The sequence below is a fragment of the Poecile atricapillus genome, chromosome 9 (genome assembly GCF_030490865.1).
Source record: "Poecile atricapillus isolate bPoeAtr1 chromosome 9, bPoeAtr1.hap1, whole genome shotgun sequence".
Lineage (NCBI taxonomy): Eukaryota > Metazoa > Chordata > Aves > Passeriformes > Paridae > Poecile > Poecile atricapillus.
Genome location: NC_081257.1, coordinates 3349825 through 3362924, shown reverse-complemented (window position 1 = coordinate 3362924; position 13100 = coordinate 3349825). Strand labels below are relative to the sequence as shown.

The 13100-nt window shown below is 41.4% G+C and overlaps 1 protein-coding gene across 4 annotated transcripts in view; it reads right to left on the bottom strand.

Annotated features, from left to right (window-relative positions):
• The window catches only part of FAM120A (family with sequence similarity 120 member A), a 47955-nt gene that overhangs the window by 21779 nt on the left and 13076 nt on the right, over positions 1-13100 (bottom strand). For 2 of the 4 annotated variants that reach the window (XM_058844886.1, XM_058844884.1), the window contains exons 4-9: positions 7263-7391; positions 6685-6781; positions 5494-5591; positions 4925-5208; positions 4163-4250; positions 630-854 (exon numbers count right to left, since the gene is read on the bottom strand). In XM_058844886.1, coding sequence (XP_058700869.1) covers positions 630-854; positions 4163-4250; positions 4925-5208; positions 5494-5591; positions 6685-6781; positions 7263-7391 — 921 coding nt within the window. Of the gene's footprint in view, positions 1-629; positions 855-4162; positions 4251-4924; positions 5209-5493; positions 5595-6684; positions 6782-7262; positions 7392-13100 lie in introns of all 4 variants that reach the window. The other 2 variants (XM_058844883.1, XM_058844885.1) reach the window with 1 other exon arrangement.

The window sequence follows — 13100 nt, the reverse complement described above, 5'->3', positions numbered from 1 at the left end:
GGAAATCCAAACCTCAACCTCGTTGCAATAAATTTTAGTTTCATAGAGTTCAGATCTGCCTGTGGTCCTTACTGTCCTGAAGAGGATTTTAAAGGTGAATAAAGGTTAACAGGCATGGGTACAGTTCCATTTGCTAGCTGCTGGTACAAAACCTATTTCTTAGAGCTGCTGTGTTTCTCTCCGGGCCAGCTATCAGTAATGGGAGGGATCAGACTGGGAAGGAAAACAATCTCAGTACTTCTGAACACTGAAAATAGAAAAGACTTGGCACAGACACCAAAGCACATACACAGGAATTTCTACATGGAAATGGGCTCTGCATAAACACATGCATACAGACATATACATCCATGCATACAGATATATACAAATAACTGCAAATGGTTGGGAAAAAATAATTAATTTTGTAAATAAGCACTTGTAATTACAGTCATCTCACACTTATTAGAACAATGTACCATATCAGTGGTTAGAAAACGGGGGGGAAACTGGTTCAAACAACTAAAAAGGGACCAGAAGTTAGAGCATTAAAAAGGATGTAAAAATCTGATACTCTTCAGCCAGAAATGCCAGGGCAATTATCTTCACAGAATCATTATCTCACAGTACCTCATTTTAAAATGTCATACCTTGGTTAGGACATGAAAGATGTAGGGATACATTAACCCCTTCTTGTGCCTGTGCTCTGCCACTCGTAATACTTCAGGTGCTACCGGAGGTAATGGAGGGGTGGTAATATCCATGTGGTTTCTGGTGGGCATGGACAACAGGCATGGGATTTGTGGATTACTGGTTTGATTCCCTTTGACATCAGCTGCCTGACTTCCTGAAGAAGCACTAGAGGAACCTTCTGCCTGTAACAGAACATAGAAAATAAAGTGCTTTGGATATGTCCAGAAACATAGCAGGAGATCAGCCAAGAGAAACAGCAAACTTCCTCCCTCACCCCCAGTGAAAATAGTAAATCTTCACATCATGCTGTTGCAGCGTGCAGAATACATTATCCAAAGCTGGCTGAAAGGTTTTCAGGAAACCTTCAGCCATTGTTTGCTAGTAGCACCAAATTACTATGAAAATAAATATTATGATAAAACTTCTAACTTATTAACAGCAACAGAAATTGCTATTTTCTAAAAATTTTAACTGCATAATGCAGAAGTGGACTGATGGCCTTTTAATGACCTTAACCCAGCATTTCCAAGATACTCCCAACTCAATGTGTTAACTGACAGTCACACAGTCTGTAATTTATCTAGACTTCCATAAACATAGCCCTTCTGAGTTTGCAATTCTAGACAAAACAGGGAAAATTACATGGTTCAATTAAATAACATGTAAAATACATAGTGTCCAAACTCAAAAGTCTGGTAAATGTTGTTGGCTTTTTTTTGGCTGTTTGGGGTTTTTTTTAATATAAAAGCTCTTTGTCTGAGAAGACTGTAAGAGAAAACAGTGAAGTTTTCTGGCTGGAAGACTGAAGTGGCATTCTATTCCAGTTCTACATGCAGTTCATAAACTTATGGGAAAAATACGATGCGTAAAAATATACTGTAAACTTCCCAGGCTTTGTAAGGATTTTATGTTGATTACTCACAGATACAACCAAAAAATATTTATAATTCATTCCTTAAAATCCTGGTCTTCAAAACTGAAAGCTGGTTTTAGCTTAAGAGTTCAAGTTAGCTCCATGCCTATAAATTATCAGCAATAGTAAAAACTTTTGAGGGCAAAATTTGATCATTACTTGATGATGCATCATGCAGGAGTATTTTCACAATATGAGAAAAGAAGTTCACATGCTTTGTAAGAACTGAAAAGCAAAGCTGAAATGGAAATGGCCAAAGCATGAAATCCCACAGAACATGTAATGTAAAAAATAGGTCCAAACAAGCTCAGGTGGTTCACTTCAGACCCGTGAGAAATACAAACAACAAAAAACCCCATAAAACTTCTCAAAGTCTTCTACAGAAAGGTGTAGGTATTAAAACAGGCTCAGCAAAATATCAAAGGGCAACCTTCTTTTCAGCTGATACTTTAATCACACAATCAAAGAGGATGTTACACAAAGATTGTGTTTTAGCTGGTAATATACAATTCATTTGAGTTATAAAAATGAAAATATATAGACAAAATGGTTAAAACCTGTAAACCAGAACACTTCCAAAACAACATGCTAACACCAAATGCTTTTATATCACAGCTTTATTAAATATGTATTATAGTACCAAATATTACTATATCAGGTTGAAGATTCTTTTCCCCTGTCTTCTACGACCCCAACAACTGTAAGTCAGCAATAGTGTACCACAGCAAGAAGTTAACTACCAATTATTGGGGGCACACAGGGAAGAAGACAAACCCCCCCATGACAGCGATGCTTTCCCTGACTGCAGTACCCAGGCTCTTCCTGCATGTGCTCCAGCAACACTCCAACACCTAAGCTGAGGAAACACCACCATTAAAAGGTGATTCTTTTCTTTAGAAATATACATCCACTCAAATGTGAGTAGCTTACCTTTGTCATGTAGAATCACACTGTCAGGTAACTGCAAGGATTTTGACATTTAAGTGAAGTCAAAGCACTGTCAAGGCTGCTGCTACCTGCCTGACCGATGCTGGATTTTCAGCACTTCACTTTAGAAATTCACACAGCTCACTCAGCTGAAATCCTCACAGAATCACAGATTGGAAGGGACCTTTGAGACCACCTCATTCCACTCTTGCCATGGCCAGGGACACCTTCAACTATCCCAGGTTGCTCCAAGCCCTGTCCAGCCAGGCCTTGGGCACTTCCAGGAATGGGGCAGCTTCTCTGAGCAACTTCTTATTGAATTCCTACCTCTTTTCTCAATCATTAAGGTTCACCTCTGCAGGAAATGAGTTCATTTACAAAATTAATGTATTCATAATCCTTCCTGTTGTTCCAGCTCAAAAGATACTTCTGCCTTCTACTCCTGAGGGCTAATGAAGTGCTTTGATAATAAAAAACAAACAGGCAAGTAAAGCTCAGGAGCATTACTACATTACTCTAGATACATTTAAGTCAGCCTGTGCATACACCTCCTGTAAAGTTTAGGAAGTGCTCCTACAGTGGGGGCTGTCTCCAGGAAAGGACATGCTCAGGGCTGGGGGACCCACAGGGCTGCACACACGGCCCAGCCCAGCAGAGAAGAAAGGAATGTAATAGGTCAAATTAGCATTTGCATACGGTGACTAATCCCCAGGCAGACACAGCTATCCTACAGGCGTAGTCTGCAGAAATAATAACTGCTGATGGATGAAATCATCCACTTGATATTTTAAGCACAAAAGCCCAAGTTTACTGGAATTCCTACACCAAAAGTACAGGGAAAATGTTCTGTTTGCTCACAGTGGTAACTAACTCAAGATCAGAGTTTTTTGACAGAGTTAACAGCTGGTGTACAGCTCCACTATCAAGGCACACACATTAAGTGTAAATGATCTGAACATTCTTTCCAAACACAGATCAAACTTGGAATAGAGGCCATCATGTCTTTGATTTGAATGTGGTTTGAAACCTCAAATTTAATAATGATAAATCTTTCTCAAGGGCTTATATAGCCCATCCTAACCTAGTTAAGCAGCAACACTAACTGGCCCCATGGAGCTACTCTAACAAGTATTATGTGAAATTCCTACCATGCAGTTATAAAGGAGCTTTAACTCCTCAGCTCAGCTCCAACACACCTGCAGTGGCCTGTGGCTAACACTGATGGTGTCAGAGCTGTGCTTACTGCACTGTGGATTACAGGACATGGACCCTGACTCCACAGACACTCAGACTGTCACTCCTTCCCAAAAATCCAACATGCACTACTGGAATCCCAGAGAGCGACATCTGAGGGTGAGATTATTGGCTAAGGGCCAAACAAGGTTATTGACTTGTTCCTGGTTTCTATCTAGTGTTTTCTAAAACATCCTATTTCACATTTGATTTTATGTATATGCTACAACGTCCTTGGAAAGCTTCCTCCTCTACTCTAAAGCTGTTTCGTAATTCACAAACTGTACTTTGCACTGTACTTTGCAGTGTAGGTTTGCACTAAATACTATGGATCAATATTAGAAATCCTCCTCTGAGTTTGCTATAAAGCTTTAACACAAAGTAATAAAATGTGATGTCTGGAATTTAAGGAAATACCTTTGTTTGGTCTCCCAGCTCTCCACGAGTTTGACCTTCTGACTGGGTTCCTGGTTTTTCCCAGCCTATTTTGTTCCCACTGACATGGCTGAAGGACAACAGAAAGAAAAACATCACACTATAATACAGTTTGAGAGACAGTGAAGTAAATCCTTGGTATCTGTGACTGGAATTTTGGGCAGGATATTCTGATTTTAAGGGATGCTTTCTATTAAAAATGTCCACTTGCAGGAGTCTTGAAAAAAATTTCTGACATTCACATTACATTACACCTAGATTTTGGATGTGTAAACACTACAAGTTCAGTGAAGTTTTGCAGATTTTAGCTTCTGAAATTTTAATGAAATATACTGTGAAGCAGGAAAATTTTTTATACAAAATAAAGGGCTGGACGGCTTTATGACATTTACCAAAACCTCACTCTCTCAATAAAACATAAGGGCAGAAGAGGAAAAACACCCAGCACTATTTGGTTTTGGATTCCTGCTTAAGGAACAAGGTGATGAGATTGAACCATGCACATGTCTGCAGTCAGAGACCCAAAACTATCTTTTTTAGATCCATCATATCACTAATTTGCAGATTTCTGTTAAGTCCAACTCTGCCAGGAGTTGGATTTCAGTGATGCTTGTGGGTCCCTTTCAGCTCAAGGTATTCTATGATTCATTCCATGATTTTTACTTTCAGGATACAGTAAATGATTTTGAAAGCAACTTATTTTAACAGAAGCTGAGTAAGAGAACAGCCTCAGGAGAAACTTACTTCACTGCACCCCCATTGCCTTCATCATTGTCAGAGGACGAAGATGTAGAAGAGGCAGGAAAATAGGTTGAATCCACATGATTAGGGCTCCCACTCTGGGCTGGATTTATTGGAGAAGACCGTTCATACAATGGTGTGTGTTTTCCTTCGTGAGGAATGTTACTGTAATTGTTCTGCTCAGACAGACTTTTTCCACCTGTTTCCAAGGTGATGGCTGGCTCAGAGAGGCTGTATGGGTATGGACCCTGGCCTTGGGCCCCACCCTGACTGGACATCTGCTGGGCCTAAAATAAAGGGATCTCTCTTAAATGAAGTCAACTAAGGCGTTGCTTTTAAAACAAAATACATTACTGAATCAAGTGTCGTTTCCCAAATGCATGCATTAAAACTCAGCCATCTAGAGCATCCACAGAAACTGTTCCACCAGTCTGTAGCATCGCTTTAGTTCCAGATTTAAAATTCACTGACTGCCCACACTGAAAAAAGCTGGCTACACCTTTCCCACCTGGATTCCAGTTTGCTGAACACAGCAGGCCTCTCCCAAGGAGCAGGGCAGAAGCTGGACTTACCGCAGGTTTTGCTTGTAGTGAGGTCTGTGGAATGTTAAGCATCTGAGAAGGAACATATGGTGGCACTATCCCAGGCATACCAAACTGATTTGGTCTGGCTGCTGTATTGCAGGGGAGGAGGGGAAAAGAGAAGGACAAAAAAAGAAAGAAAAAACCCAAGCACTCATGAAAACACTCAGTATTTGACACAAATACTTTTTAATACTTACTAGTTATCCTGCCTGTCCTTTTGCTTCTGTGATTTATTTATTCTTGTTCTGTTAGCATTACTGTTTTCTCCTATGCCGTTAAGTCAGCTTTATTCATTTTTACCTTCCAATAAAAATAGTTTGCAACTTGTGAAGTGTATTACATGTGTCTCACCTTCTTTCAGGTCTTTGTATCTCTCATTGCTGCAAATTCCTATTCTCTCTGGGAATCAAAGGCAGCTTACAAGAAAAGAACCCCAAGAGATGTCATAATGGAGACACTGCCAACGTCACACAGATACAGAATTGCTGGCATTTTGTCATTTGAATATTTGACCTAGAGTAGCCTCTAAGCCCTTTAATGCAGGTCTTCGGATGTAAATAAAGACACCCCACACCCTCAAAAGGAGCAGGAAAAATCTGTGTCAGTGTACCAGTATGGTAACTGAAGATCTTTAGAGTTTCAGCTAAATGACATTTTAGTGTTAAGATTGGGGCATGAGTAGGAAATCCTGTGATCACACATTTTAATTTTTAAGCCTTGAGAATAATCTGCAACACTGCAACAATGTGTGGCTGCAATTTAAGCAGGTTTGTTATGACACCAAGAAATCAAAGACTTTAAAGGGATTTCTAAAACATGCCAGCAAGGCCAGTGAGAAACACTAAATATGTTTTAATGAGTAGAAATAGCAACTGTCCTCATGAATGGGAGTGGACACCAGTTGTTCACAGCACCATTCTATCAAGAGTCCCAATGCCAGAATAGATGCTGCAATAGCCAAGAAGAAAAGTAATCCAGATTGTTTTCTTCTGGGACAAGAACACAACCTCAGCACATATCCTATGAAAACTTTCTTCTGAAACCGCATCTTCACAAGTCATTGAGAACTGCCAGAAGATATAAACATTTTTGGAAAATGCTGCCACCCATATAATTTCTGATTTAGGGTTGCCCCAGGTTTTGGTTAAAATGAAAAGCCTGGTTGCTGTCATTACGTACCTAGGTAATGTGGTGGATGAAATGGCATAGGTTTATTCGTTGCCGAGTAATAAGCAACTGCTCTCTTAAACCGAGTAACTTTGTCATCTGTTCTAGACTGAAATAAAAAAAAAAATCTGTCAGAAGCACATCCAGGTTTGTCACCTGTAGGTCAGCACAGGGCTGTACAGTAGTTAATGCACACACCATATCTCAGGATTAATGCCTATAGACCCTCCAGAGCTGCAGCACAGCTCCAGTACAAGAAATGTTATGTCAACCCACGTAAGGGTAAAGTTTAAACATTCAGTCTTCACATACAGCTGATTCTCAAAGGCAGTGCACACAGCTAGGCTACAAACCCCTCTGGTTATCAAGACTTTAAAGCACTGAGGGTCAACACTGTATTTTCACCCTCAGAAAGCAAGGAACATGAAATTAGGACAGCTGAGCCACTGCTCAGCTCATCAACAGATTCCTATTATCCTATTATCAACTGATCAAATCACTATTTTATCAAGTGCAATTCTTCAACATAAACAAACAGCAAAATCAATTAAAAGAAAGAAAACAAGACAATATTTTGCTTTATACTTTACCTGCGAATGCTGAAAAACATCTTTTGCTATGGCATCCAAATCAGTGGTGTCCTGAATGTTGCGGACGTAATCGGCTACGGCTTTGATCACTACGTCACATGGCGGTAAAACTAACTGGTGAGCACGTACCTGTGAGCAAACACGGCAGGTGAGCAGGGAATGGGCACACAGCACACAGCTGAACCCTACTGACAGTAAATGCAACTAATTCCCTGCTCCCACACGTGCTACCCAATGACTTCTGGGCCTTCCGCTTTGTTTTTAAGACTTCACCTTAAACAGTGACTCACACAATTACAATGTATTTATATATACGTGAAACCTCACCTCTGTGTAAACCTGCTGGTTAAGTATCAGCTCCAACAACAAGGTCAACAATGCTGACCCTTTTACTGCTTTCTAGTTGTACATTTCCTCCAGTACAAAATGCTTCATCTAATTCATCATACGCCATAATCTTCTTCATACATTCACATATATATGCCAGGAAATATTTTGACACAGTTTATTTTCAGAGTATAAAGTGACAGCAGAATTGATGAAAAAGACACATTGGAAACCCTGGAGTTCCACCTCAGCATTTAATTGGTTAATCCTGAAAATAAATTATGACTTGGCCTATGATTATGGGAATGGCTGCTCCTATGTGCCCTTTGTAATCCCACGTGGGGAACAGAAGCTTCAGGCCAAGGAACCATCCTGGACCTCTGCAGAATTCCAGGCAGGGAGCAGTGCTGCCAGCTGGGTCTGAAGAACCCCTCAACCATCAACAGCTTCTGCTCCCATCCCAAATGCTGCACAGGCCCACAGGGCCAGGAACAAGGTCTCAAAACACATGTCCTACATTCTAGATGAAGCCTGAGCAATTTCTAAAATTTCTGGCTGGAACTTCTGCACAATTCTGAAGCACTCTGCCTGGGCCTACAGGGGCAGCTCGGTTTTTGCTTTTAACATCATTTAATCTGTCTGTTTGCAAAATTCAGTGATTGAGAACCTGAGAGATCACTATCATGATTTAACAGTTCTATTTTTAATATATAAAAAACATCTGAAAGATCTTTATGCATCCTTACTGCATTCTACACAGAGAGATCATACTTTACTAGAAAATAGTGCAATTCAGTCTTGTCAGAAACATTTATGCAAAATTCTGATTAATACTTCGCTAGTTTTATCTTTGCAAATTTAAAACCCATACCATAACTCCTTTTCATTTTATATGGGGTCTATCATATGTGATTATTTTCTGCCTGCCTTCATCTGATCTACCTACAATGTGATTTCTTACACTGCCCTCTTCATATTTAGACCACAAAATTTTTGCCAGATACCCATTTTTATTAATTTCCTTCTAATGTCTACTTTTTACAAATGTCAGGATATTCATTCTATATCTGGTCACTCTCTACCAGAGATGAGCTTTGTATTTTATAAGCCTAAATTAAACATAGAAACAGAATGGTTAAGGGGCCTTAAAGTCCACCCAGTTCCACTCCCTGCAATGGCCAGGGACCTCCCACTGTCCCAGGCTGCTCCAAGCCCTGTCCAGCCTGGCCTTGGGCACTTCCAGGGATCCAGGGGCAGCCACAGCTGCTCTGGGCACCCTGTGCCAGGGCCTGCCCACCCTCACAGGGAATATTTCCTTCCAATAACTAACCTAAAGCTGCCCTCCCCTTCAGGTTAAGACCATTCCCCTGTGTTCTGTTAGTCCATGCCCTTGTGAAAAGTGAACAGTTAAGAACAGTTTTGTTTAGTGGCAGGTTAATTATTTCTATCTCAGATACTAAAATCTAAGTTTACACTAGTGTGCACTCTGAATATAGACAACAATACTAAATATAGATCACACTCGCATGTAAGCTTAGAGTCACAAATATTGGTGATGAAATTTTGTCCACATTTTGCCAGAAGAAGGAAGAGATTTTCTTCTCCCTGGTAATCCAAGTCAGCTGCTGAACACCTCTCATTTTCCTCGTATGTGTAACAATTACCCATCTCTGAAAAAGCTGAATCATTCCATGGCTGTGTCATGCTGGATGTGCTCTCTGCAGAGGCCTTGCACAAACCCTGCACTGCTCCCTGAGTGTTCTCACGAGCTCTGCTTGGAAACACAGTGGATGACAGGAATAAGCAATCTCCCATTAATTTATGTGATCTCCATGATGGCAATATTGAATAAACCATATAAGGCTGGCATCAAGAGAAGACATCACATCACTCTGGCACTAACAGCCAGCTCAGGCCCTGGAAGTTTGAAGCCCAAGTGAGGCCTATCAAGGGCTTGCTTTGCATATTGCTCCCATTCAGCTGCCTGTAAAGAGCCTTAAGCTCTCACTAGAGCAAATCCTGAAGTGAGACCTTCTGGAATGGAAGAATGTTTTACACCTCTAGAGACATTTCACATATTGGGACTTTCTTCTGTTTCAAAGACATCCAGTGCAGGTGGAGTACCTAAGAGTCTTAGATATAGACAGAAACTAAGAGTTTCAAAACTAAGAGTATCATGACCTATGCTACACAAAAGTCTGAAATGAAAACAGTGAAATAAGATGCAATTTCCTGATATTAAAGAATAAAATACCTATTCATTTCAAAACTTTCCAGAAATCCAAAGTTGTAGATTTTGTACTGAATCATAAAGAATGTTTCTAATCCTGTGTGCATTAAAGTACAAGCTAGGTCTTACTGCATGTTAGGGATGGGAAAAATTCAGACTTGCAGTGGAAGTTACAGAGCATGTGTTGGTTGTTCAAACTTACTTTTAGTGTCACACAAAGCATTTTAGAGGAAAAGCAGCAGCATGTTTTACCAATTTCTTATTAGAAATTTTCCTTCATCCTCTAGAGAAATGTTTCAGACAAGCAACAACACAGAAAATCAATTTTGGAAGGCAAACATGGGGGTGGGTCCCATACTTGCAGGCAATCAGGTTCAAGAGCTTCCAGCTGAGAGGGGCCCAGTTTCTTTGCTGGTTGTAAAAGACTCCTTTAGTTTGTGACAGAGCACTGACAAAAATCACAAGCCACTTATTTGTGCACTCTGAAAAGACTAAGTGGGGAAAGGCAATGAATTCTAGAGGTGTATTTGTCAAAATGAGACACAGAGAAACATCACAAACAGAGAAGCAACAAGATAAAAATGTGTTGGGTTTGACAAAATAAATTTGCAAAAATGCTTTTTTTGAAAAGAACAGACTCACATAAGCACAACTCCATGGTATGATCAGGATGGTGTGGAAGGTACCTAAGCTACACTTGGGAAAAGCTCCCCCAACTCTGGGAACACCCCAACTACCCACTGTCCTCAGCAAGCAAAGCCTGCAGAGACTAATCAACACCACATTTACTGCTGTGCCTGCTGGAAACAGATAATTGGTTCAGTTTCATTTTCAAACCACTACAAAAGAGACCTCCAACATTTGGTTGCTGTGAGGCAACACACAGGGAACATCTTTTTTCTGCTGGTGTGTGAAAAGACTGAAGATGTGAAGAAGAATACAAATTACATCAGAAAGCAAAGGAGAGGGCAGGAGCACAAGCCAGGCTTCACTGAGAGCTGTGGACAGTCCAACACACTCCAAACCTGAGGGCTGGGCTGCCATCCACAACTCCCTGACAAGCCAAAGGGAAGAGCCACCAGGAGCCTTCGGAAATTCTACAGCTAGAGAAGTGAAGCCTTGCACCTGGGCAGGAATAACCCCTGGCTACTCCACAGGCTGCAGATGTGCCAAAAGGGACCTGGGGCTGGAAGATGCAGCAGACTGAAGAGGAGCCAGGGGGTGCAGCCTGGGCTGTACAGCAGCAGCACAGCTGGCAGACCCAGGGATCCCACTCCTCAGTGCACAGCAGATCCACTCCAGAGCACTGCACTCTGCCTGGGGCTCCAGCCGTGTGTCAGAACAGCTGAGCTGGTTCTGCTCAGATCCAGATTGTCAAAGAGTCAGGAGCAATTGCTGTGGAAAGAAAGGGCTGAGGGAACAGGTCTTACCCAGTGTGACAAAGACAAGGCTTTGCAAATACAGCCTTCCATTACCCACAGAAAGGTAACCGAGCACAGAGAGCCAAACTCTTCACAGCAGTTCAGTGTGCAAGAGCAGAAGACACCAGACACAGCCTGAAACAAGAAGGGCTCAGACTGCATACAAGGCAAAGCATCTTCACCGTCGGGACCATCAAACCACAGGGCAAGCTGCCCAGACAGGCAGTGCAGCCTCCAGCCTTGGAGATTTTCAAGACTAGTCTGGGCAGTGCTCTGAGCAATCTGCTCTGACCTCAAGCTGACCATGCTTTTCACAGGAGGCTGCACTAGATTACTTCCTGAGGTCCTTTCTGACCTGCATTATGATGACCCTTAGCATCAAAAAACCCCACAAACAACAAGGCACTTACTTGAAGTATATCTTAATAGTGTCACCTTTGTCATCTGAGCAGCAGCAATTACCTAAGCACCTACTTCACATATTAGTCTCCCTCTGGCAAACACCCTCTGAAGTCAATAAACAGTAAGACAGGAATTTCCTAGAGAGATTCAGAGAAGAGCCTAACCTGCATATTCTGGATTGCTTTTTAGAAGCATCTTTGCCTCTCCACTGAGATGGAACAACCAATGAGATGGAGTTTCCCTGCATACTCTTCTTACTTATAAAGGGAGACTGCATTAAGCTTTGTTTCTAAGGTTACCTTGTGAATGAAGAGTCAGCACTTCTTCAGTGGTCTGTGCTCCCAAACAGGCACCAATTCCTTCCAGAGGTAAGAAACTGCCCTCCCAAACTCATTCTGACAGTATTACACATTGATCTTGAAGCTCCATACTATAACCAGTTTTTCCAGAATAAGAACCAAATTGTCTTTGTTTTAAAGATAAATCCCAAAAAACACAAATAAAAAGCAGGATAATGCTGGTTTACAAACAAGGTCTAGCAATCAGATGATGTCTCAGGAAATCTATCAATTCTTCTTGTTTCAAACCCCTGATTTGGGTGGTCATTTCAGTGAACTCTGCTCTCAGGTAGGTGACAGGACTCAAGTGTGGGTCTGCACTCCTACGAGATTTTTCCACAGGGCCATTTGGACAGATGAGATCCTGACTCATAACAGGTCACAGAGCTGGTTTTTGATTCTTTCTCCCTGTTGCAGCAAGAGCAATTCATATCTCTTCATTTAAATTTGGCCACGGAATCTTCCCAGTTCTGCTGAGCTGATGGTAATTGTTGGTGTCTCCTGACATACTTTTCATCCAGCACACAGAGACGCTGTCCTGACTCTCAGGTTCACTTCCTTCCAGATGTTAAGTACAGATTCTTCAGTCAGGTTTTCCATTTTCCTCCCATCTTCCCATTTCTACTCAGCTGTTCCTGGATGAAGACCCCTCCAATTAAAACAGAGACAGGGGTTCCTCTGGTTTGCTTTTTTCCCCTCTCCATGGTGATTCCAGGGAAGACCCAGCCATTTCCACCAGCAGAGCTGGTAGTTTCTTTTTTAAGTTATACTTTTTCACTGGTGAACTGGCAAAGCTTCTCTTGCAGGAAAAGTATCTATTTTGCTACAGCATAATAAAAGATTGAAAGAGAATGCAGGAAATAAATTGTACTTTATTAACTGTCACAGTTCTCCCTGAAAAGCAACAAATCCGGCCACTGGAACAGAATCTGTCAGCTTTGATGCTCAAGACCATACTGTTCTAAAGACAAAAGATTAAAATCTTTACACAATGAGAAAAAGCTTTCTAAATCCTGAGCTGAATGAGGTGTGGGATTAAAGCCCTTGGTTCCCGAGCATGGAGAACACTCAGTTGTGGCTCTAAATAGACACAACAAAGCAGTTTGTAAGCACAGCCCAG